The 24,608-nt window shown below is 50.1% G+C and overlaps 1 protein-coding gene across 1 annotated transcript in view; it reads right to left on the reverse strand.

Annotated features, from left to right (window-relative positions):
• Positions 1-24,608, reverse strand: part of CFAP57 (cilia and flagella associated protein 57) — a 70,264-nt gene that overhangs the window by 9,265 nt on the left and 36,391 nt on the right. Inside the window, exons 13-21 of the mRNA XM_055586156.1 lie at positions 21,953-22,108; positions 20,753-20,846; positions 19,948-20,138; positions 16,066-16,239; positions 14,487-14,645; positions 11,718-11,861; positions 4,314-4,430; positions 2,648-2,782; positions 2,422-2,565 (exon numbers count right to left, since the gene is read on the reverse strand). Of these exons, the coding sequence (XP_055442131.1) occupies positions 2,422-2,565; positions 2,648-2,782; positions 4,314-4,430; positions 11,718-11,861; positions 14,487-14,645; positions 16,066-16,239; positions 19,948-20,138; positions 20,753-20,846; positions 21,953-22,108 (1,314 nt within the window). The remainder of the gene's footprint in view (positions 1-2,421; positions 2,566-2,647; positions 2,783-4,313; positions 4,431-11,717; positions 11,862-14,486; positions 14,646-16,065; positions 16,240-19,947; positions 20,139-20,752; positions 20,847-21,952; positions 22,109-24,608) is intronic.

Below are 24,608 nucleotides of genomic sequence, written 5' to 3' on the forward strand. Positions count from 1 at the left end.
CAGATGAAACAGTGACTTCATTCTCCATGTCTTCTAACAAGTTTCTCTCAGATGCCATGTCTGCCCCAGCCTTCCTCGGCCCTTTGAGACTTCAGTGTCAGGGCCTTGGTTCCTGTAGACGCAGTTCCTTACAAACATGTATTAAGGCAGCGGGTGCCCCAGGCCACCAGCTGGGAGGTCTGGAATTGGCTGCATCATCCTATCTCCATGCCCCCAGCTCACAGGTACCCCCAGTCCATGCTGTGATGGACTCCTAGGCTCTCCTGCTGGATTTTGCCTTGGTTTTTGAGTAAGTCTTTTGCTCAGGAGAAGGGAAGGAAAACTGCCTTTTTAGAACCCCTGTTCTGTACAGGGCTAGTGCCTGATGCTTTACATTAGTTAGCTCATTCAATCCTCGCAGTCACTGGCTGAGGTTGGCATCTTCTCCTCTTTGTACAGATAGAAAGGTGGTTCCTGGAGAATTTGAAGTTGTCTCCCCTCCCCCGAACCTGCCAGCAAGAGTGGCTATCAGGAGGATAAACCGGCTCTGAACTCAGACAAGGCTATGCTTTGCCGCCCCAACACCTTGCCTGGCCCTTAAGATCAAAGAAGGAAACAATTTTTATCATCTAGAATAGAGGTTTTCAAAGTTTCTTTTATGTCCTCCAAACAAAATCCTACACAGAGCCCACTGAAATAAGCAAGGAGTCTTCCTGGTTGAGGGGATGGTGGGGCCCCAGAGCCTTGTATCCTAACCCCTCTCTTGCCCCCTGTGGTTGTCTGCAGCACTTCTATGCATCTGCAGGGCTCTGCAACACGCAGGTTTACGATGCCGCTGCAGCAAACACTCTCCAAGGAGCTCCTTGTTGACGGCTTCTTCTGACTGCTGTCGGAGTCCCCTGCTTGGGTCAACTCTGCTTCTGCTCCCCTGACTCTCACCCTGGCTCAGCAGGAGTGGGCAGGCAGTCCCTGGGGGATGGGGGAGCCAAAGGGGGACCTTCTGCCAGCCCTGAGCAGCCTCCTGCTGATACTCTTACTCTTATCTATCCTGTAGTCTCCACCCTCTTTCCTTTTCCTTCTTCTCCTGGGATTGATACTTGCTTTGGGGGCCTGGTTGGCACAGAGAGAGGAACACAGCCCCTGGAGGACCCCTTAGGCCTGTGCTCTGGTGGTAAATCACAGATGAGAGTCCAGCAGTGTCACTAGCTGACAAGCTCTCCTGTAGTCGCCCTGTCCCCCTGCCCTGCATGCTGCACTGCAGCATCCACGGGGGCTCTCCACGCTAGGGAACACTCAAGACCCCTAGCAATGGCTCCTACCCCTAGTGTATCAGCTGCTGCGAAGAGTCCCATCTGTTGGATCCGCTTCCATCTCTGGGCCTCTGGCTGCTTTCAGGACTCAGGAGCTGGGCCGTGGGCAGGGGCTGGTTGGAAGGTGGCATGAGGCCCACTATGCCTGGGTCTGGCCTAGACGGCACCGTGCTCTTCCCAGCTGTGTTCGGAACTGATTTGTTATAGTTCAACTGTAGTTCATTCCCATTCTGGTATTTAAATTATAGCATTAAGGAAATACAAATGTTAAAAGATATGTGCCTTATAAATGTAATTCTGATGTTTTCTCTTACTATTAATTCACGTTAACTGCCTCAGATGATACTGATACCCAGATAGAAACTGGCAGCAGAATCCTGCCTGGCAGTCCTGATAGTGTACTTGAGTGGAAGTGGTAGTAATGGGGTTAGGCTCTCTGAATAGCCAGAGGAAGGGTCCTGGGAGGCCTCATTAAATCAGGGGGAGGACAACCCTTAGGGTTGGTGTAGTTGGCTCTGGACCCAAGAGAAGAGTTGGGACCTGAGGCATCAGAAAAGCCAGAGGAGGTGGGAGGCAACAGGCATGCTCCCGGGAGAGGACAAAAGACTTGGCCATGCTCCCAGGAGAGGACTTGGCCAGCAGGGACCATATGATACAGGTAGCAGACTAAAAACAGCAAGACAAAGTAAGGTGAAACAAGAGTTGGAAACAGAAAAGAGGAGATGGAAGGGAGTGACTTGGAGAGCTAAAGTCATGTGAATGCAGGTCCAGAGGAAACGGGGTCAAGGAGAGGCCTGAGGCAGGGTGCAGGAGTGCTCTGCATGAAGATGAGGGGGTTGAAAAAAGAAACAGCTGCCTGGTGAAGAAAGACGAGGCAGAAACGAATGGGCCTTGGAAGTGCAGGAGTAGGCATGGAAATGCTGAGAAAGCCTCCTTGGGTAGGGTTCTGGGCCATGGTCACTGCCAGGATGAGCTCTGGGAGGTCCGAGGAGATGAGTCAAAGAAGGAAATTTGGAGAAAGCTAGTGGCTCCCTAGGACACTGGGGGAGCCCTGAGGACAGTGGTCTCAGAGGGGCCCTTGGCAGACTTTCTCATCTCTGATGGCTTGGTATCCGAGGGCGCGTGTGGGTACCTGCATGATGCGGACGTAATCTGTGCGGTGCAGCTCACTCTCCTTGACCACCTTCTTCTTGAGAGTGGCCAGGTTCCTCTCTAGGTGTTCCCGCTGACGGGTGTACTCCTGCTGCAGGTCTGAGTTCAGCCCCGCGATCTCCACCTGACAGGGCAGAAGGGGTTAGCTACGAGGGAGAGGAGAGCCCAGAGGACAGGGGAGGGTGGGGGTGGGAGGCAGAGCTCACCATATCTGCCCGCTGCACGTACTTCTCAAAGAGAGCGCGGACCTTCTCCTTCAGCTGCCGCGGTTCCTGGATGTAGGCCACGCAGTTGTGGAGGTCCGTCTTGAACCGTTTGACCAGCGCCTCCAAGTCCCGCTCCTGCGAGCAGAGGCATTTACTTCTGGCCCTGCAGGGACTCTCCAGCGACAGGGGCTGCAGCCTCGTGGCTGCTTAAAGGGACAAGAAACAGCTCATCTGGGACTCATCACTGACTGCCAGGGGCCACATGGGGCCCAGAGATCAGGAGGGGCACACGAGCCCTCGGGGAGGCACTGAACTCCCATGCCCCTGGCCTGAATAGTTTCGTGTCTTTAAGAGGCTGCACACATGGATTTCTTTATTGGCTCTGGATTTCTTCCAGGACCACAGGCCTTAAAAGACTAAAGGAGGTACCACTGGTCACCTACTCCTTTCAGAGCCAGGATGGAGAGCACTGATTCCCTCATGCGGATCCCAGGCCAGGGCTTCCCTGCCCCCAGTTAGCTCATCCAGTGCTTCTCCTTCCTAAGGATTGCTATGAATGAGTGGGTAGGGAAGAGAATGACAAAATTGGGCAGAATGGTTCATCTGTAAATTTGGGCTCTTCCACCATACTGTCTCAGGTACCCGTCTTCCCCTATCCATGACCTAGAGAGCCTCTTCTCTCTCTTTGCTCCTACAGCCCATTTAATCATGCTCCATGATTTTCTACCTTGCACAGTTAATTATTATGCACACATCATAAATCACCTGTTAACCTCTTCAGTTTGGAAAGGGCAGGATCTGTGTCAGTTCACGTTGATAGCTCTGCAGCTTCTAGTATTATCAAGTCCAGAGTCAAGGCTTGATGCGGGAGATGGAAAAGTTCAATCTGATTCTACCAACACTATGAGGTGCTCTATGCCAGGGGGTGAAAGTGAAGTGAAAGTGAAGTCGCTCAGTTAGGTCCGACTCTTTGCGACCCTATGGACTGTAGCCTACCAGGTTCCACCGTCCATGGGATTTTCCAGGCAAGAATACTGGAGTGGGTTGCCATTTTCTTCTCCAGGAGATCTTCCCGACCCAGGGATTGAACCCAGGTCTCCCTCATTGTAAGCAGACGCTTTACCGTCTGAACCACCAGGGGGTGGGGGTGCAGCCAAGTCCTGGCCTAGGACCAGAAGACTGGGTTTCCAGCACTGGCCTCTATGTGCTAAATAGCTATGAGTTCTGGGTGAATCTCATAATCTCATAATCTCTCTGACCTTGCTTTCCTTGTTTATTACAGAGAGACCAGAACAGGTGATCTCTGAGGTCCCTTGAGCTCACACTGTTTTGGTAGTCAAGCCTTTAAAAACCTACTACAGAGGACCTCTCTGAACATGCTCCTTCCCAGGATGCACAAGCCAGTGTTGTAAGCGTCCTTATAACCCTGCCTTCCACCTCCTTGATTGCTCTACCCAAAGTCATTTTATAGTCTCAGATGGATTCAGTCACATAAATTTACATGAGCCTCAAATAGGCCAGGGTTGTGAGCAAGTAAAGAATGCGAGTTAAAATGGGAATGTATCTTAGCAATGGGCTGGCTCTGTCTCTTGGAAGCCAGCTGCCCATTGCAGACAGGTGCCAGCTCTTGCATCCAAGAGCTGCCAGACTCTGAAAATCCTCATACCTTCTGTCTCTCTCTGCGCATCTCCTGATCAGTGGCTCTTAATTTCTGCCACAGTTCTGTGATGTTCAGCTCTAGTTGTGTGTTCTGTTTATGGAAACGCTCCAGTTCAGCTTCCATCTATAGACAGCAGTGGGGAAAGAGTCAAGAATAAGAAAGTAAGCCACAGAAGACATACAGATGGCCAATGAGCATGGGAAAAGATGTTCAACACCACTAATTGTTCAGTTCAATTCAGTTCAGTTCAGTCGCTCAGTCGTGTCCAACTCTTTGTGACCCCATGAACTGCAGCATGCCAGGCCTCCCTGTCCACCACCAACTCCCGGAGTTCACCCAAACTCTTGTCCATTGAGTCAGTGATGCCATACAGCCATCTCATCCTCTGTCGTCCCCTTCTCCTCCTGCCCCCAATCCCTTCCAGCATCAGAGTCTTTTCCAATGAGCCAAATCTTCGCACGAAGTGGCCAGAGTATTGGAGTTTCAGCTTTAGCATCAGTCCTTCCAAAGAACACCCAGGACTGATCACTAATTGTTAGGGAAATGCAAATCAAAACCACAATGAGATATCACCTCATGCCTGTTAGAATGCCTATTATCAAAAAGGCAAGAAACTATAAGGATTAACAAAGATGTGGAGAAAAGGAACTTCTTGCGCAGTATTCATTGGAATGTAAATTGGTGTAGCCGCTATGCAACACGGTATGGAGATCCCTCAAAAAATTAAGAATAGAAGTATTAACAGAGGGCCGAGCTATCCTACTTCTGGGTACTCATCCAAAAAATACCAAAACAGTAATTAGAAAAGATATGCATCCCTATGTTTACTGTAGCATTATTTATAATAGCCAAGATATGGAAGCAATCTAAGTGTTCATCAACAGATGAATGGATAAAGAAGATATATACATTATATATATATATATATACACACACACATATACAATGGAATACTATTCAGCCATAAAAAGAATGAAAATTTGCCATTTGCAATAACATGGATGGACCTTTAGGGTATTATGCTAAGTGAAACAAGTCTGACAGAGGAAGACAAATACTGTATGATTTCACTCATCTTTGGAATATAAAAGACATGGACGCAACTTAAATGTCTATTGACAGATGAATGGATAAAGAATATGTGGTACATATGTATAATGGAATATTAGCCATAAAAAAGAATGAAGTAATGTCATTTGTAGCAACATGGATGGACATAGAGATTATCATGTTAAGTGAAGTAAGTCAAACACAAATACCGTATGATATTGCTTATATGTGGGATCTAAAAAGAATGATACAAATGAACTTACTTATAAAACAGAAATAGACTCACAGACATAAAAAACTTATGGTTACCAGAGGGGATATTAAGGGTTGGGGGGGGGATAAATTAGGAGTTTGGGCTTAACACATAAACACCACTATATATAAAATATGTAAACAAGTACGTATTGTGTAGCACAGGCAATTATACTCAGTATCTTATACTGTGCTGTGCTCAGTCGTGTCCAATTCTTTATGATGCTATGGACTGTAGCCCACCAGGCTTCACTGTCCATGGGATTTTCCAGGCAAGAATACTGGAATGGGTAGCCTATCCCTTCTCCAGAGGATCTTCCCAACCCAGGGATTGAACCCAGGTCTTCCACATGGCAGGCAGATTCTTTACCATCTGAGCCACCAGGGAAGCCCAAGAATACTGGAGTGGGTAGCCTATCCCTTCTCCAGAGGATTTTCCTGACCCAGGAATTGAACCAGGGTTTCCTGCATTGCAGGTAGATTCTTTACCAGCTGAGCTACCAGGGAAACCCATGCATGTGTGTGTGTGTACACACACACACACACACACACACACATATATCACTGAATGACTTAAAGTATACACTTGAAACTAATAGAACATTGTAAATTAACTATTCTTCAACTGAAAAAAAGCAAAAAACAAAGTAAATGGACAAACCAAGCACAGGATACAGAAAGCAGAGGCGTGGTTACCAGAGGGGGAAGGACAGGGGAGGGCAACATGAATAAAGGGGAGCAGCTGTGTGCTGATGAGTGGAAACCAAGTCTACATGCTGTAGTGCACGCAGAGGTAGAGATACAGTGTGGTAACATGAAACCTACATGACGTTACAAACCAATGGTGCCTCCACCAAGAAAGTAAGGGAATGAAAATTATATTTGAGAACTGAAGTCTTTCAGTGGGAGTATTTCCCCTACTACCAGGGCACCTCCCTTCTAGTTCCCCCTTTGGAACGAACCTTTCCTTTTATTCCTGGCCATCCTCGAAGCCCCCAACCCCCTTGGCTGATATGGTAGCCCAGATCATGTGTTTCTATAGCCAGGCTATGAATTTTTTTCCCCTTAGTTTCTCTGTTCCTTCAACCTTCTTTTCTTGAGTTCCTTATAAATTGATGACTCCTGACTACTGGAACCTGGAGCCTGAGGCAAGGTTCTGCAGACAAGCCCCTTCCTTGTCTACTCTGTGAAGTCGTGTGAGTGAATCTTGACTCTTTGGGGCCACAAGTCAGCAGGGTCGACTGTAAGGCAGAAAGTTTTGACGGGACCAGCAGGTAGGCGTCCCCAGTCTAAAGCATCAAATAGGAAAGAGGAGGCTGAGAAGGCACCTTTCCCTCATCATTCTGTTGAAAAGTTCTTGAAAAGTACAACTCAAGAGTGTCTTATTTTCAAAAGAAAAAGAAGCTATCCGCATGCTTCTGAAAGACTATTCACTGTTGCGTTGCTATTAACCAAAGACCTGTGAGTGACGATCAGACCTTCTAATTAGGAGACCAGCTGTAGGTGAGCGCTTCACGGATTTAATTCCTGCCAAAAGCAATGGAGTGCAGTCTGATTGACAGGCCAAATCTGGTGGACACCAGCATTCCTGTCAGAGAAGGAAATGGCAACCCACTCCAGTATTCTTGCCTGGAGAATTCTGTGGACAGAGGAGCCTGGAGGGCTGCTGTCCATAGGGTCGCACAGAGCTGGACACGACTGAAGCTACTTAACAGCAGCAGCAGCATTCCTGTTATTAGAGAGGTTTGCTGACTATTATTTTTGGAGGGGGGGAGGTTGGGGGAGTTTACAGGGTTTTTTCATGACTGAATGGAGTAGCCCCTTTCCTCTAACCCAGGCCCTTTGGTCAGATTTCAAGGCTCCCTAGTCATGTTCTAGAGTACCAGCAAGCCCTAAGGAGCCACATCCTGGACAGGGAGGGGCAACGTTTAGAAGAATGTCAGCCTAATTACTGGAAGCATTTTGTATGGACAGAGGAGCCCTTTGACCCAATGCCAGGCATAAAGGTGGTACTTGGTAAATATTCATGTGAATGAATGAATGCATCGCAGATGTAGAAGGGCAAGGGGGAGCGAAAGAGGGGGAAGGGAGGGGGGCCTGAAACAACCTGCCTCTGGAAGAAGAATGATAAGATAAACATTCAATGTTTGCAGAGCTCTGTGGAGCTGCCTCATGGAGGACACACAGAAAGTGTGGTTATTTGCACAGCTAACCAAAGAATGTATCTGTTAGAAAGGACTGGCCGGCTGTCAAAGGCATAGGGGATACGGACCTAATTGAGAGGCAGTTTCTGTCTTCAAGAAGCCCTGGGTCTAGGGGGATTAGTGGGAAGTCAATGAGAAGTTCAGGTGGAGCAGGATAAACATTGTCTGCAGTCAGGATAGAAAGAGCCCTGTGTGTGCACAGTGGAGAGTGGGGGTGGCCCCCAGGGAAGGGATGCTCAGTCGGGCTTTGTAGGAGGAATAGGGTTTAGAGGGCAAGTTGGGAAGGAGAATGTCAGGCAGGGAGAACAGCCGTGCACAGAAAGGACCAGAGCATGGGAGTCTGGTCCATCTCTGCAGGCTGCGAGTGGTTCAGCCACCCTTGGACCTTGGAGGGGTTGCATGTGAGGAAGGGGGAGAGGGGGCTGGACAGGTCAGCTGAGCTGGGTCATCCAGGGCTCTAGGGCTCAGGCTCGAATGGCGAGAAGCTCAGACTCTATCCTGGCTAGAAGTTTAAACTGGTCAGAAGCGTGGCCTTTATCCTGAGAGTTCAGGGAGCCGCTGACAGGTCTCACCCAAGGTGTGGCATGACCTGATGTGCACCTTAGAAGGTTTGATGGTGAGAGCAAGACTGGAACCAGGCAGCCAGTCAGGAGGCCGCCACTGTGGCCCAGGCGAGAGGCTGCTGTCCCAGACCAAGGAGATGGCCGCTGCGGGAGTGAAAGGGGATGCTTCCCTGGTGGGCCAGTGGTTAAGAATCTGCCCTGCCATGCAAGGGACTTGAGTTCAATCCCTAGTCAAGGAACTAAGATCCCACATGCCTCGGGGCAACTAAGCCCGTATGCCATAACTACTGAGCCTACACCCTGCACCTGAGACCCGACATAGATAAATAAATAATACTTTTTAAAAAGAGAGAGAGAAAGGGGCTTCTCCAAGGTCTATCTGAGTGCCTGTAGCTGGCTGTGCCTCTTTCTCTACAATCTTAAAGTCAGCAATGGCAGATTAGGTTAGAAAGGAAGTGATATGAGCAAAGCCTCAAACCACGCTGAGAAAAAAAAAAACATAGTGCACAGAAAAATTGTGAAATATGTTAAATTTGAGTCACTGGCTGGACAGCCAGGAGACTAGCTGGTATAGCGGAGCAAGCATCCTGTTCCTGGTGGGGAAATTCCATCTCCTTGTCATGTGTTACTCATCCAGTTCAGAGATTCTCAATGGGGTGGGGCGCTGGGGAGAGGCAGCTTGCCTCCTCAGGGGACATGTGGCAAAACATCTAGAGACATTTTTGGTGTCACATCTTGGGGGGGGGGTGCGGGCTGCTACTGGTATCTAGCTGCTAAATATCCTACGAGCACAGGATAGCCCCCTTCCCCCCCAACAAAGACTTATCCACCCCAGAGTGTAATTAGTGCCGAGGAGAAAAAACCCTGCACTAGATGAAGAAACAAATATATGAAGGAAAATAAGGTTCTGGAAACTCCTGCCCTAGGAAGGAGATAGTCATGACTCATCAAAGAGAAGCTGGAAAAGCATTTGGGGTGGAGGGGGGGGTAGTATTCTCCTTCCACGCACAGATCTCAGCTCTACAAAGGCACCAAGGACTTGCAGCTTCCTTCTTGCAGGGAAAGGAACTTCCAGGCAGGGCTGCAGCAGGTGGGCCAGAGGTGTCTGACCCCCGGATGGAAGCCCCTGGGTCATGGGCCCCTGGGGAAGGAACTGGGCCCAGATATTAGCCCTGGCGGAGACTGGCACCTGTGGTGGGGCTGAAGGGGTCCTGTTTGACTCATTCCCAAAGTGAGGGGGGCATATTCCCTGCTGAGGATCAAAGTCATGGTTGGTCCAGGTACTGAAGGGAAAGTGAATAATCTTTCAGGTGTGTGGCAGTGGAAGACAACTGACCCAACCTGAAATGCACTTAACAAATGTCAGATGAAGTGGGGGGAGAAGGGAGGCAGTGATGGTCTGGGGCCTGCGGCACATTGACCTTCCAGGCAGGTGGGGCCCCTGCTCTGTCTTATCTGCTCAGGCTGCCATTCTTGGGGCCTGAGGTCATTCAAGAACGGCAGGAGGGCACCAGGAAGCTGCTCTGTGGCCAGCTGGGAACACTCTTCCTTATCCCGGAGGCCAGGGAGAAAGTCATCGTCACAAGGACAAGTCCTCTCTGGATGCATCAGCCCTGGACCTATCACACCATCTGGCCTCTTTTTTGGGCCTCCTGGAGAAGAGGCTTTGCTTTTCTCCACCACAGCTATTGTGGAGCCAGTCCTAATGGGGCTGTCAGTACATCCTATACCTTTTACATTTAGCTTTGCTCAGCACAGTTAGAGAAGATGGAGGGGGAGCAGGAGGCTGTTTTGGATAGGATGGTCAGGGAAGGCCTCCTTGAGGAGGTGACACAGGAGCCGAGATGTGAACAACTCAAAGCGGCCAGTTAGGTGGTCATCCTGAGAGCCTTCCGGGCAGGGGGAACAGATCTGCAAAGGTCCTGGATGGGGAAAGCGTGGCTCGTCCGCGGAACCGCCAGAAAGCCTGCAGGCTGGAGCTGGAGAAGGAGCCTGGAGATACGGCTGGAGGGGTAGGTAGAGAGGGGATCACGCCGGGCCTCAGGGGCCTCAGCAGAGTCTGAATTTTATTCTAGGTGGGATGGGATACCACTGGGAGTTTGCTGTGGTGTCGATGCAGGGACCAGACTGGAGGCTGGGGTCAAGTCCGGAAGAGAGAGGAGGGAGGTGTGGACTGGAGTGGTGGGTGGCAGCAGAGGGCAAGGAGGGTTGGATCTGAAATATCATTTGGAGATCAGTCAGACAGGCATCAGTGATTTGGATACAGGGGTTAACAAGGGAAGACCTTAGAAAGTGCCCAGAGTTCTACCTTAAGCACCTTGGTGTGGGTCTTGGTGCCACTGACTGAGAAATGGGGGAACTGGACTAGGGGGTGTTGCTGCTGCTGCTAAGTCGCTTCAGTCGTGTCCGACTCTGTGCGACCCCATAGACGGCAGCTCACCAGGCTCCCCCGCCCCTGGGATTCTCCAGGCAAGAACACTGGAGTGGGTTGCCATTTCCTTCTCCAGTGCATGAAAGTGGGAAGTGAAAGTGAAGTCGCTCAGTCGTGTCCGACCTTTCGCGACCCCATGGACTGTAGCCCACCAGGCTCCTCCATCCATGGGATTTTCCAGGCAAAAGTACTGGAGTGGGGTGCCATCACCTTCTCCTAGGGGGATGTTAGGAGTTCAGTTTCAGATCAGCCATGGACCCCAGGCAGCTGCTCTCTGCCCAGCATGGGCAGGCTTCTGGGTAAACACTGCCATAAGGAAAGGCAGAGAGGCTGAAGGGGAACACTTGTACCCCACTGGACTCTTAGAAGCCCTCTCTTTTCTCTGCCTTCATCCTGTTTGTTTCCCAGAACACACACTTCATTTTGCCATTCTCTTGCTCAAGAGCCTCTGAGGATTTCCTGCTCCTTATCAGATGAAGTCCAAACACCGCCGCCTCACGTAGGGCCCCCACCAACATGTTTAGTCCAAGAAAAAAATGTTGAATCCAGAGGGATGTACTTTCTGGTGGACAAGCTGGTCGCTGAGTAGACACCGCCCCCTGGTGGCTGAAGCCTCAAAGGCTGCGGTTTCCCTTTGAGGGCTCAGAACATGGGCACAGAAGGGAGTCGGGGGAGGAGCAGGGTTAAATCCCACCCAAGGGCCCGGTGAAGCCAAATCTCAAAGCATTTTGCTTCTGCACCACTGGACCCCTCCTCAGGCCTTCCCTTTGACTTCCTGTGCGGAGTGGAGGCTGGTGTGGACCTTGGGAGCAGAGAGAGGCTGTGAGGAGAGCTTGCTTTCACCTTCACAACACCAACCCCAGCCAGGAATGGTCGGGACAAAGGCCAGGGTGTCCAGATGGCCTCTCACCTCTTGAATCTGTTCCTTCATCACCTTGATCTCATTCTCTCGAGGTTCTATTTGCTTCTTCAGCTCCTTTATCTTGTAGTCGAGCACAAACTTGAATTTCTCTAGTTCCTGATTTTTCTTTTTCAGATCATAGATTCGCTTCTCCTGTGGGTGAGAGCAGGGAGGCGTGAAACAGCTATCCGGAGGCACTGGTATGGAATCCCTTTAGGCACAGAACACAAATCCTGTGACCTCCTGAGGGGACACAAACGGGGGCTCCCCCACCAGGGGCACCACTGACTCCCCAGCTTCTGTGCCAGACTTCAGTCATTCACTCACCCATCCAGACAGGTTGTGGTCGACTGCGTGGAAGAAAGCTCACCTGGACAGCACCTCTCATCCTAAGCGTTCTTTTACAATATGACCTTACGCTTCTCCATCAGGAGGCAGGGTCTAATCCCTTCCCTTTGCGTCTGCCTGGATTTATGGTCTCCTTGTAACCCAAAGAACGCAGCTCAAGTGATGCCGTGTGGCTTCCCAGGCTATCTCGGAAAAGACCGAGCGGCTTCCACCTGGTTCTCTTGGAACACGTGCTCTGGGGGAGGCTACCTGTTATGTCAAAAGTCCCACCACTCTGAGACCTGTAGGCTGGAGAGCTGCTCTGTCAACAGTTCCAGCTAAGCCCAGCATTCCAGTCATGCTGGCCAAGGGGCTGGATAGGGGGCTAAAGAAGCCACATTGGCTGTTGGTCTTCAAGCCCACCGCTGCTGGAGTCACCCAACTGAGGGCCCACTAGGACCCAGACATCAAGGACAAGGACAAGCCATCCCATTGTACCCTGTCCAGACTCTAGACCTACACAAGCTGCAAGCATAATAAAACGGTTGTTTTTCACCACTAAGTCTTGGGGCAATGTGTTGCAAGGCAATGACAACTGGAGTGTAGATCTATCTGTTATTGCTAAACAGAGATCTTTCGCCAAGGTTACAAATTCCAAATAGAAATATGCACAGTCCCTACCCTTAAGAGGAAACATACTAGCTGGGAGAGCAGATATGCCAACAAGTGTAAAGCTACACTGTGACAGGTGTCGTAGAAGAGGCTGGCACACAGAAGGCATGGTGTGTACTGAGGGTGCTGGGAAGAACTTACATGAATTAGGGTGGTGGTAGATGGAGGCAGTGAGAAATGGGGCTGGAGGGGAAGCGGGGAGGAAGGCAAGGGTCTAAATAGTTGAGAATTTATCCAGGAGGCCTGGAGCTGGTTAGCTATAGCCCTCAGGTCAAATCTGACCTTCTGCCTATTTTCATAAAGTTTTATTGGAACATAGCCAAGCCCATTCATTGATGTCTTGTCTATGACTGATTTTATGCTACTGGAGCGGAACTGAGCAACTGTGGCAGAGAGACCACACTGCCAGCAAAGACAAAAATATTTACTACCTTGCCCTTCACAGAAAAAAAGGTTGCTGACCCTTGCCACATGCAGTTGAGAGTTGTGAAAGAATTTAAAGTGGGAGACTGAAATGATTACAGAGTGTGGAGGCAGGGAGCCTGGATGGGAAGTGGGATGGAAGGCTGTTAGACCCGTTAGGCTGGTGCAATTTTCTAGAGGTCTTAACCTCTTTCTTGTCAAACCCCCCTTTAAGTAGTGGTGGGGGGGGGACAAAAAATCAGTAGATTGGGGTTAATATATATATATACTACTCTATGTAAAAATAGCTAACTAGTAAGGACCTACTTATGGCACAGGGAACTTTACTCAATACTCTGTAATGACCTATATGTGAAAAGAATCTAAAAAAGAGTGGATACATGCATATGGATAACTGATTCACTTTGCTGCACACATGAAACTAACACAACATTGTACATCAACTATACACCAATAAAAATAAATAAAAAAAACACTTTAAGAATCTGCAGAGAGCTTTGGCTCCTACCTAAAAAAATGCCCAGATATAAACGCAAATGCTCACCTGCAGAAATGACATGCAGGCACTGTCTCATTTTGTCTTTGTCAGACCCCCTGAGGGCCCCATTCACAGGTGAGAAAACAAGGCTTGGATCAGTTGCCGGAGGCTGCCATGTGGCCAGTGGAAAAGGCTGCCCGGGAACCTAGCTCACTAGGCGGAAACCCAGGTCCTCAACCACCCGGGAGTTGCATCCAACTAAGGCAACAAGGGCAGAGGGGATGAGAGGAGGGTGAGGAGCCTGGATTTGCTCAGGAGGAGGAGATGCGATGTTGGATACGGAGGTGGTGTACCTCACAACAGGTGATGTGTCTGTCTTACTGTTTTGTGAGAAAGCTATCCAGAAAAGTGATTTCACTTTCTACGGTCCCCAGTGGTTACAGGGCTCGCCGCAGGGGAGTTCCTCTCTGATCAGGGGGACCACACGGGCGATGCGCTGGGCAAGCTGCCCCCAGTCCATGGGATGGTCACCCTGGGATGCCTGGCACAGAGGCGAGCCGGGGCCTGGCAGTCAGCACTCAGGTTCTTACCACAAGTCTGTCACCTATAAACTGTTACGACCCTGGGTGAGACACTTAACCCTGGGAACCAGTTTCCTGAGCTATATAACTGGGTTGCTCACGGTCCCTGGCGTTTTGAGGGGAATTGAATGGGATAAATTGACAGTACTTAGCCCCGTGCCACCCACACAGTAGGCACTTCACTGACAGCTCATCCCCCATTGAGGTCAAAAGGCAGGGAGTCTGTCTAGAGCTTTGTCCTCATGGCCTGGGTCCAGCTGGGCTGGAGTTGAGGAGGGACAGAGGATGTGCCTTTACCTTATCTTGAATTGTCTCGTCTCTCTCCTGAATCTCCCGCTTGAGGCCCATGATGTCCTTCTCCAGGGACTTGATGACCCCTTGCAGCTTCACCTGCTCCCCCTTCAGGAGCTCAATGTCGTTGGTTCGCTCTTCAATCTCCTTCTGCAGGCTGCTGAACTAGGGGAACAAACAGCAACAGCAGAGAACCCCAGAGCCTGTGAACGCACCTCCATTCCTCCCCACTGCCTGAGGATTTTAGGAGCTCCTCATCGGAATTTGGGACTATCAGGAATTTCCCAGGCCAAATGGGCAATGTGGCCTTCTGGGCAAGAAGATCCAGTCCCATCCCTTATGTGAGGAAGGACCAGCTGCCATTAGAGCCTCCAGAGACCAGTTCCCCTGGCAGATCCAGAGTTTTCCATGACTGCACAGACCTTGAAAGATTGGGCTCCATGCTCCATCAAGGTCACAGATAAGTGACCTAAGTGATGAGCCATCTTAGTCATGTCCAAGAAGGGAAGGCATGACTGCCCCTGGATTGGGTAGTAGTGTGATTTCTAATAGGAAAGAATGTGAACTGGCTTTGCATTTGGCTTCTTTCGAACTGTGGTGCTGGAGAAGACTTTTGAGAGTCCCTTGGACTGTGAGGAGATCAAAGAAGTCAATCCTAAAGAAAGTCAACTCTGAATATTCATTGGAAGGATTGATGCTGAAGCTGAAGCTCCAATACTTTGGCCACCTGATGCAAAGAGCTGACTCACTGGAAAAGACCCTGATGCTGGGAAAGACTGAGGGCAGAAGAAGGGGATGACAGAGGATGAGATGGTTGGATGGCATCACCAACTCAATGGACATGAGTTTGAGCAAACTCTGGGAGATAGTGAAGGGCAAGGAAGCCTGGCATGCTGCAGTCCCTGGGGTCAAAAAGAGTCAGACACGATTGAGCAACTGAACGACAACAAAGGCTAAATGTCTGGGGGGGGGAATTGGCAATTCTGTAAGGATCTGTGAACTGAATGCCTCCTTGCCTGGCTGTCAGTGACTACAAACATCTCCCCCACCTTGTAAACTAAGTACTCTCTACTCCCAATCCTTCTCCCACCCCCAGTGTGTGACCAGGAGCACCCCTGACTCCCTACACTGAGAGCCTGAGGACACCTCCAGGAGCAGACTTTATCTATCTCACGTCCAAAGACCTCATTTCCACTTTAAGGTTTAACTCTGAAAACTCTAAATCCCACTTGCCAATAAAGGAAAGCCCAAAGGGTTCACCAGTGCCATGTGAACCTCCCTGTCTCCTGTAAACAGGAGAGAGGAGGACGAGCCCCAGTGGTTACCCCATCAGAGGGTGTGGTAAGGATCTGTTTGCCTGTCTGTGCAGGGGGAGCCTTCACACTGGCCGGCATTGCTTTCCAAACCCACTTGCTGGAGATGAGGACATTCAGGTGGGAATTCTGCCAGTCCCCCCACTCCCCACTGGCCCCTACCCTGGGCAGAGCCACTGTTCGCTGACTGCACGTCCGTCCACCCACCCCATGCTTTCTCTGCAGTGCGGTCCAGGCCTGCCCCTCACGCCTCTCAGAGACCAGCCCGGTACCTTCTTCCTCATGATGCCTGTTTCTCCTTTGAGTCTCAGGTTTGATTCCTTTTCATCCCGAAGCTTCTTCTCATATTTAGTCTTGATGTCTTGGATCTCACGGTCTTCATCTTCTTCAATCTGCTTCTTGGTCTCTTCAAACTCCCGCAGCTGCTGCCTGACATCCTCCTGTGCCTGGCGTGGAGAGAAGAGTGTGAGCCCAGGGAGGTGGGGACAGGTGGCACTTTGGAGCTCAGAGAGCCCAGGGCAAGGTGAGCATCGAAGGCCACCACGGGGATGAAAGACCGAGTGTCAGCACAGAAATGGAAAACAAGGCCATGGGTCCCTTGGCCCTTCCACTTTCTCCCTGTCCTGTCTGTCCCTTTCTCCCTACCAGATCAGGCCTCACGCTCCATCGCTTTGATCACTGTCCCATCAGAACACCCGCCATTCCACCTCTGGCTTTCTTCACACTGACACCAGCACCCCCCTCTATCTTCCTTTCACTAAACTTGTGATACTTACAACTTTATATTTATTTCTAGAATTACTTGATTGTCTCTCCCATTAGATGTTAAGTTCCCTGAGGGTAAAACCTAGCCTATCATGCCCACCATGAGTTCCCAGTGTACAATGCACACCGGCCCACAGCAGGTACTCAAATACTGAATGAATGAGTGGCTCTTTAATTTCTCCCCCTTCCCTAATCCAATCAGTACCACCCTTTCCACCTCTTGAATCCAGCTACTTCTCTATGCCTCTGCCTCTGCCCAGGCCCCCATTATCTCTTGCCTGGACTGTTCTCAGCCTCCTAGCGGGCCTCCTGCCTCTGGTCATGCTTCCCTCCAGTCTGATCTCATCCTCTAGTCGAGGGGAGCTTTCGAAACCACACACCTGGTCATGCCGCCCCTAACTTGAGAGCCTTCTCTGCCTCACCCTTGTCCTCAGGGTAGAGCCTGGACTCTTGAACCCGGTCCACAGACCCTCAGGAGGCAGGCCTGGCTCACCTCTCCAGCCTCAGCCATCACTCCCGCACTGAGCTCTTGCCAGTGTGAACTAACTGCAGTTCCCCCAATGTGCATGGTCCTCAGCTACAGGACCTTGGTATTCACTGTACCTCTGGTTCTAGCCTCTTCCCGTGGCTTTCTCTGACATTTCCTCCAGCTCTTGGTTGAGGTATCATTTCCTGTGTGAAGCCTGTATATCCCCCATCACATAATAAATGCCTGTTTGACATGGAGGCTCCATGATGGCAGGGCCACATCTCTCTACCGCAGTGAATACCCAGCACAGTATATGGTATAGAGTTGGTGCTGAATGAGTAAAAGCCTAGAGCTCAGATGCTGGGAGAACATGCTCTGCCTGGTGGAGCATGGGGCAGGACCCCTCCTTGCTCACTGCTGCCTGGGGGTGGACACTGTAGATCTCAGCAGAATCAGTGGCTTTCTTCCGATTCTGGCCCTGGCATTCTCCCAGGTTGCATATACCATCCCTTGACTGAGTGTTTTGGAGACTGAGAGAGACAAGTGGTTTTAAAACTGAGCTCAATGACCTCCTGACAAAGGCTTCTCTTTGCCAGACTCTTGCTGGATGGAAGTCTGGCCAGTGGACTCCGTCTGTAACCTAGAGGGGGCCACAAGCCCCTGCTCTTGATCTAAGAGATGTTGCTAAAAAGTAGAAGAATCCCAGTCAGCTTAGTAAGATGACATTTGGGAGGCATCTCTCTAGCAAAATTCTGAGTTGAAATCCTGCTGACTCAAAATAAAAAAAGCCTTGTCATCACTATGAGAGGTCTGGGGAGGAAGGCTGGCCTTTCACTAGTCTGGGAGGATCCATTCACCCTAAAAGCAGAGCCCAGCAGACTGAGATGTTGTATAAGAAACACGGACAAAAGGGGTCTGGGGCCTTGAGAACACAGAGGGATGCTTAGCCCTATAAAAGGGGGAGGAGGACGGTGAGTGGTTAGGGAAAAATTGTCAAGGAGTTGGCTCTTGTCCTGAGTCCCTGAGGGTGCACATCAGCAGCCAAGTGAAGAAGCATTGTCCTGAGCAGGGGCTCAGAGGTTGGTGTAGAAGAATTCCAGAGGCTCCACATCATTGGATGTGGGAAGCTGGATGGGGCAACTGGAAATGGGGCTGGGCAGGAAGGCAGGGCAGCTGTAGAACTGGAATCAGGTGGGCTTGGGTCAGGGTGGAATTCTCTTGGCTCTCTGCTCTCTGAGCTCAGCCTCTGCCAAGTAGAGGGCCTCCACCCTCTACTTCCTACTGAGTCCACCCCCACCACCTGGGCAGTGTCCCAGTTCACCGAGGACTTCTGGATGCCGACTCAGCAGCTTCCCTGCCATCATCAGGGTGGTTACAGAGGACCCTAGGATGTCTCCTGGTGCTGTGACCCTTATCTTCCTGCATCCACTCTCAGGCCCTCCCCCTGGAACGGTGCCACCTCTGAGTCTTAAAATACAGGCCCTGTTCCCTGAGCACAGGTGACTTTTCTGTTGGATCCCAGGTATGCCACCCTGGCTCTCAACCTCACCACGTTCCCTGGCCCAGTCTTGATTCATCCACTGTCTCTTGGTTCCTTACTGACTTTCTCTGGCCTGGACCCAGTGGCTGGTTCCCAGCCGACCATTATTTTCACCAGTTGGTGAAGCCCTGGCTCTGGGTCAGGGCTGCCCTGTGCCTTCCTTGCTCACACATTTCCTTGCAGACCCTGCTGTGGAAAAGCACATAGCCTGGTGGGTCACTGCAGCCAGAATTAGCCTCAGGCAGCTAGGCCTTCAGCTACAGACCTGCCCATCCTCTTCTAGGTCATTCCCTTCAAAAATCACTCCATATGGGACTTCCCTGGTGGTCCAGTGGTTAAGAATGGGCCTTCTAAAGTGGGTTCGATCCCTGGTTGGGGAACTAAGATCCCATATGCCATGAGGCAACTAAGACCAGGCACCGTAATGAAGACCCAGAGCAGCCAAAAACAAAAACAAAAACAAAAAAAACCAAAATCACTCCACACCTTCATGACTCTCCTGCCCCGTCACTCTCAGAACACCATCTGCCAGAATTTTGTGCCAAAAAGGAGACCATCTGGCCTCTCTCAATTTTCTCTTCATCTCAGGAAATGAGATATTGCGGCAACCCCATCTGCTGGAACATTCTATGACTTTGCTCTGCCTGGATGCTCTCTCTTAACCTCCTGCATTTCCCTGTCTCCTGGTTAATTCCAGCTTCCATGCCTCCAGGATCTCTGTAGCTCCTACCAGCCTTTCCTGACCTTGCAGGCCAGTGGCAGGGGATGTGGGGGGCGGGTGGTGGGTTAGCAGGTGGAGGGGGCAGGTGCTCTGTGTCTGTGTCCCCCACTGTCCCGTCTACATTTTGATGAACATTAGTCTGTGTGACCGCCTCTCTCACCCAACCAAGAACCTGGCCCCACATTCACTTTGCTTGACCACCCAGCACTTATGCTGGTAAACCTGTAAGGCAGGTCTGTTTGTTCAGTCCGTGAAGGAATGATTTCATCTTGTGAGACATTAGAAACTACGAAGGGTTTCAGACAACCACCTTCCCCGTGGCTCAGGTACCTTGTTCGTCTCCAGGTTCTACAGGCTTCTGCTAGAAAGCTCTCCCCAGAGAAGATAGAGTTAGAAGAGAACAATGGGGATGAACTTAGTCAAGCCAAGGAACTTCGGTCTGAAAAGCTGAGCACCTCCCCCCGCAGGGAGGCCCCTAGCTGCCAGGGACACAAACACAGAAACAGCACAAAACAAGGCCACGAAACACACTCAGGAAGGAAGGTGGGGAAGGAAAAGGAGGCCAAGCGGGGTTCCCCACGGCTCTCAGGGCTGTTCCCAGGCCAGGGCTGCAGGATGGCACTGTGAACAGGAGGCACAGCTTGGCTTCCTGTGAGTACCTCTTCCAGGAGGGTGGTTTTCTCCTGCAGTTTGGCCTCATAAAACTCAGTCAGCTCCTCCAGGGCCTGGCTCTTGGTCTCATCGTTATCCCGAAGCTGCTTCTCGTACTCCTCCTGCATCCTCTGGGACTTGAGCTGCAACTCCTGGTACTTCTCATATTCCAGAAGCAACTTTTGGTTGTTGCAACATTCTAGAGAGAAGCAAGGAAGGTTACTTCAGGAGAGACGGTAGCACCAGCCCCGGGGACACTCAGGAGCCTTGGCTGCTTTTCTGTTCCCTTCCAGCACCAGCTAGAGCCTCTGCTTCGATAGGCCAGATTCAAATGCACACCCATCTTCCTTACAGGGCCCCCATGCTATCGTCTTATAAGGCAACCTGATTCCCTCCCTTCGATGTTAGGCAGAAAGGTTTCCAGGAAAGTGCAGAGGGATGTTTGGGGGTTCAGGGCCAAGAAGAATGTCCTGAGTATGCAAAACAGGTGCCAGTACCCCCATCTTATGGAAGAGTAAAGTAAGGCTGGGGGAGGTTTGGTGACTCCCTAGAGCACCCAGCAAGTCAGGGTGAGTCTGGAACCCAATGCAGCCTGTTAGGTTCCAGACCCACACTTTTTGGTATCTCCTACTGGCATGCAGTAGGTATTTAACCTGTGTTTAAAGAATGAGTAAATACACAGGAATAAAAACCACAGTGAGCTCCAGGGGATAAAGGCAGGCTGTTTATAGACCGGGGTTGAATCCAGAGGGCTGTCGGACTTTGCCCCCAACCAACGGCCCTCTGCCCAGGACCCTCCACGGGTGGCCTCACCTAGGTCCTGCAGTTCCCGGCTCTGTTTTTCCAGGAGGTCGTCCATGCGTTCGCGATGGAGTACATCCTGCTTTTCTTTTTCCGTTTTTAAAACCTAAGACACAGAGTCAAATATTTTCATTTCTACATGTCTGCTGAAAGCACCACTGTGAGAAGCACCGATTGTATAAGTAATAGCCTCCTTCACTCACAAACATTTCCCAAGCCCTTACTTTGCACCCTTACTTTGTTCTATGAACAACATTCAAGCTATCATTTTTATTTGTATTATAGTCTGCTCTGAGAGTTCTATATTATCTCTATACAGATCCCTTCTGTGAAATGGATCTTGTCAATCATGAGTTCAGTTTCGGACAGGCACCAAACGGATTTTTGGGTGGAAAAGGTACGGATTGATTTGAATCCTCTGTTGTTAGCACATTGCTCTCAAAGGAAATCCTTGGATATGTTAATGTGTCAGGTTCTGAGAAAGTGCTTTCTTTAATGGAGCAGCAAAGCTCCTTGCAGACAGGGGAGGGACCTAACTTTGTACTCTGTGTACAGAGGGCACCGATGTTTGTTGATTAAATGAATGAAATACTAAAATTAACTGCCAGGGTGTTTTTAGACCCATAGGGATAACATAAAAGAACCAAATATCACTTGAGCAAAAAAATGGCAGCATTGGAAGAAGGGCCAGGCAGGTTTGTACGGAACAGAGGAATCATTCCAGGAGAATCTTGGACCAATGTTAATGACAGAGAGGTCATTTAGACTAATTTTACTTAACTTACTGACAATCTGGAGATCAATATTCTGTACGCTTTCTCTTTACATACTTTATTTTTCTTGTTACTTTTCATTTTGCTATTAAGTAAGTTTCTCTTGATCAGAAAGGTAATATATTCTCCTCGTGGAGAATCTGGAAATTATAGAAAAGCCTAAAGAACTAAATTAAAACTATCCACAATCTCAACTTCCAGAGATGGTCATAACATCTATTTTCTTAAAAATTGTTCTAGGTATATCTATTTTACCTCATTAGTAGCATTCACCATAAAGAGCTCTTTATATTTTGCTTTTTCCTCTTTTTCCACTTAGCACTTTGCTGTAAGCATTTCTGATGTTATCAACATGATCATATGTCTTATTGTTTGAACGAGTGCTAGTTGTCTTGAGTGAGTAGGAAATTTCTTATTTGTGGCTGTTGATTCAACAGACCTGGTTTTTTGTTTTCAAGGACTCCATTTCCTGGAGGAACTTGTCTGTTAGCTCCTTAATCTTCTCAGAATAGTTCATATCCTTTAGTCGAAGCTGATACTCATTCTCCATTTTTAATTCTTCCACACGAGTCTTCAGCTCCAACATAACCTGAGCCTTTGAGAGGAGGACACAGAATCAAGAACATTCACAGTGCGGCTGAATTGGACTATTTAAACCCCGTGGCCTTGAGCTCTCTGGGGCCTGCAGCTCTGCTCAGAGCATGCGTCATCTTTCCACATAAGACACAGATCAGACACCTGGAGACATATGAGCTTCTTCCTCTATCTCCAAAACACCTATTCAGTGTGGCGCTCCACTGAGCAACAGGCATTATGCTGATAACTCACATCTCTCCCGCAAATACACTTAAATGTCACCTGCTCAGTCAGGTCTACATGGACCTGATTTTCCTTCCCCTTGCTATTCCCATTCCCAGCACTCTGACTCCCCACCTCTTACCCTGCTCTATTTTTCATTATCCCCTTAGATCTTGGCACTTTTAAATGTTATGTATTATTTTGTTTATTGCCTTTTGGCTTCATCCCCACCCTAGAATTCAATCTCCAAGAAGGCTGAGATCTTTGTTGGTTTTGTACACTGATGTATTTCAGGTACCTAGAATGGTGCTGAACACACAGTAGGCACTCGAAAAGTATTTGTTGAATCAGGATTCCTGCCTCCATGGAACTTACAGCCTACTGAATTAGCCAGGTAGACATATCATTACCAATTGTGAGAAGTGCCCAAAGCCAGGCAGTGTGCACCCAGGCTGGGTCAGAGAAGGACTGAGGGCAGATGCATTGGTTGAGGGGCCCTGCACGGTCCTGCTGGGGGATGGTAAGGGCCTGGCCAGAGGTCGGGGAGCAGAGCAGAGTGGAAAGACTTCAGGGAGGTTTTAGGGAATGGTACCTGATGTGGTGAAGATGAGTGAGAGGACTATGGGTGAAGTTCACCTCCTCTGACCGGACCTTCCCTGAGGGTTGCCCTGGCCTGGCTTGCTTCCCTGCATGATCCTGGGAGCCCAGCACAGGAGCAGCAACAGAGTCAGCACCAAATAAACACTTATCAGATGAACACGTGGCCCCGGGGGTCTGCCGGGGACAAGTGGGATATGTTTATTGGCCGGAACCCCCGGTTCTGACACGCTGCACTGGAAGCATTTGCTCATCCTCTGTCCTCCTCCACGTGGCTGCTGCAGAGAAGTCTCTCCAGATGCAAGTCTACCAAGTCACTGCCTAACTCAGATCATCAATGGGGCCTTAGGAACCATCTCCAAAGTCTAAAACCTGCTATAAAAGCCCCCTCACCACCTCTCTCTGCTTCACCTCCAACCTTTCTCTCCAGCACCCCCTCCACTCCAGCCCCACTAGCTAGGGGCATCCTCCTCAGAGCACCCTCCCTCACCCATTTGCACACACTCACGTCCTGGAGGCTCTGTTCAAGGCTCACTTCCTCAGACCCCAGTCTACCTGGGTCAGGGTCCCTTCCCTGTGCTCCCACAGCACCGTTTCCTTCATAACACTCATTACACATTTGATTCCCTTTAAGATTTTACCTAGGGAATCCCCTGGCTGTCTAGTGACTAGGAATCCATGCTTTCACTGCCAAGGGTGTGGGTGCAATTGCTGGCTGGAGAACTAAGTTCCTGCAAGCCATGTGGCAGGGCCAAATAAATAAATGAATAAAATTTTACTCACACCTTTTCCCGTGATATAAGCTCCAGGACTGTCTACGTCCTTCATTTCTGTAATCCCAGATCTAGCACAGTGTCTGGCACGTGGCAGATCCCTCTGCAAGTACTAGTTGGATGCATGAATAAATGAATGACTAAGTGGCTGGGTGAATCACAGAGTTACATAGAATGTCATAAAGAGTATAAAGACAAAGAAAGAGCTGGGAATTCTGGGCAATGTGACTTTTAAGGCCGGGTGAAGGAAGGGCCAGGAAGGTTGCTGGGGAGGAACAGTCAGTGGCTTACAGGCAATGATAAGAGTGTGGGCGCATGGAGCCCGAGAAACAAGGGAATTTCAAGAAGCAAGGGGAACACACACGGGTCACTTCCGGTTGGCAGCAGCGCTGTCAGGCCTAGCTGGGCGCGGAGTCAGGAGGCAGCCCAGACACCTCAGGCTTCGGTGCAGCCTGGTGTGTCCTGATCGGTGTCTTCCTCTCCCCTCTGGGAAGAAGAGAGAAAAGGGAGAAGGAGGAGGAGGAGGAGACACGGGTGCCTGCCTGCAGGAGGTTAGACTCCAACTGTCACAGGCTCTCCCTCAGCCTTTCCTCCCACTTCCCTTTCCTGCAGAAAGTTCCAGGGAGCTCGCGGAGTGATCTCTGGGAACCCCCAGGGGACTGTCATCCTACTACGGGGACCTTCTGGCATTGCGGTCCTTTTGCTTTCACTTGTCGCTGTCCCTTGTGTAACCGTGAGTTTCCTGATCACAGGGCCCCGCCTGTCTTTCCACACATGCAGCCCCAGTGACCAGCAAACAGCAGGTACTCAGCGAATGCACATTAAACTCTGCATGAACGGCACTGAGTGCACAGCTGTGCACGCTCTGTACGCCCTGAGAGAATACCACCCACTGGGCTTCTTCCTCGGGGAGCACAGGGCTCAGAG

The sequence above is a fragment of the Bubalus kerabau genome, chromosome 6, assembly GCF_029407905.1.
Source record: "Bubalus kerabau isolate K-KA32 ecotype Philippines breed swamp buffalo chromosome 6, PCC_UOA_SB_1v2, whole genome shotgun sequence".
NCBI lineage: Eukaryota > Metazoa > Chordata > Mammalia > Artiodactyla > Bovidae > Bubalus > Bubalus kerabau.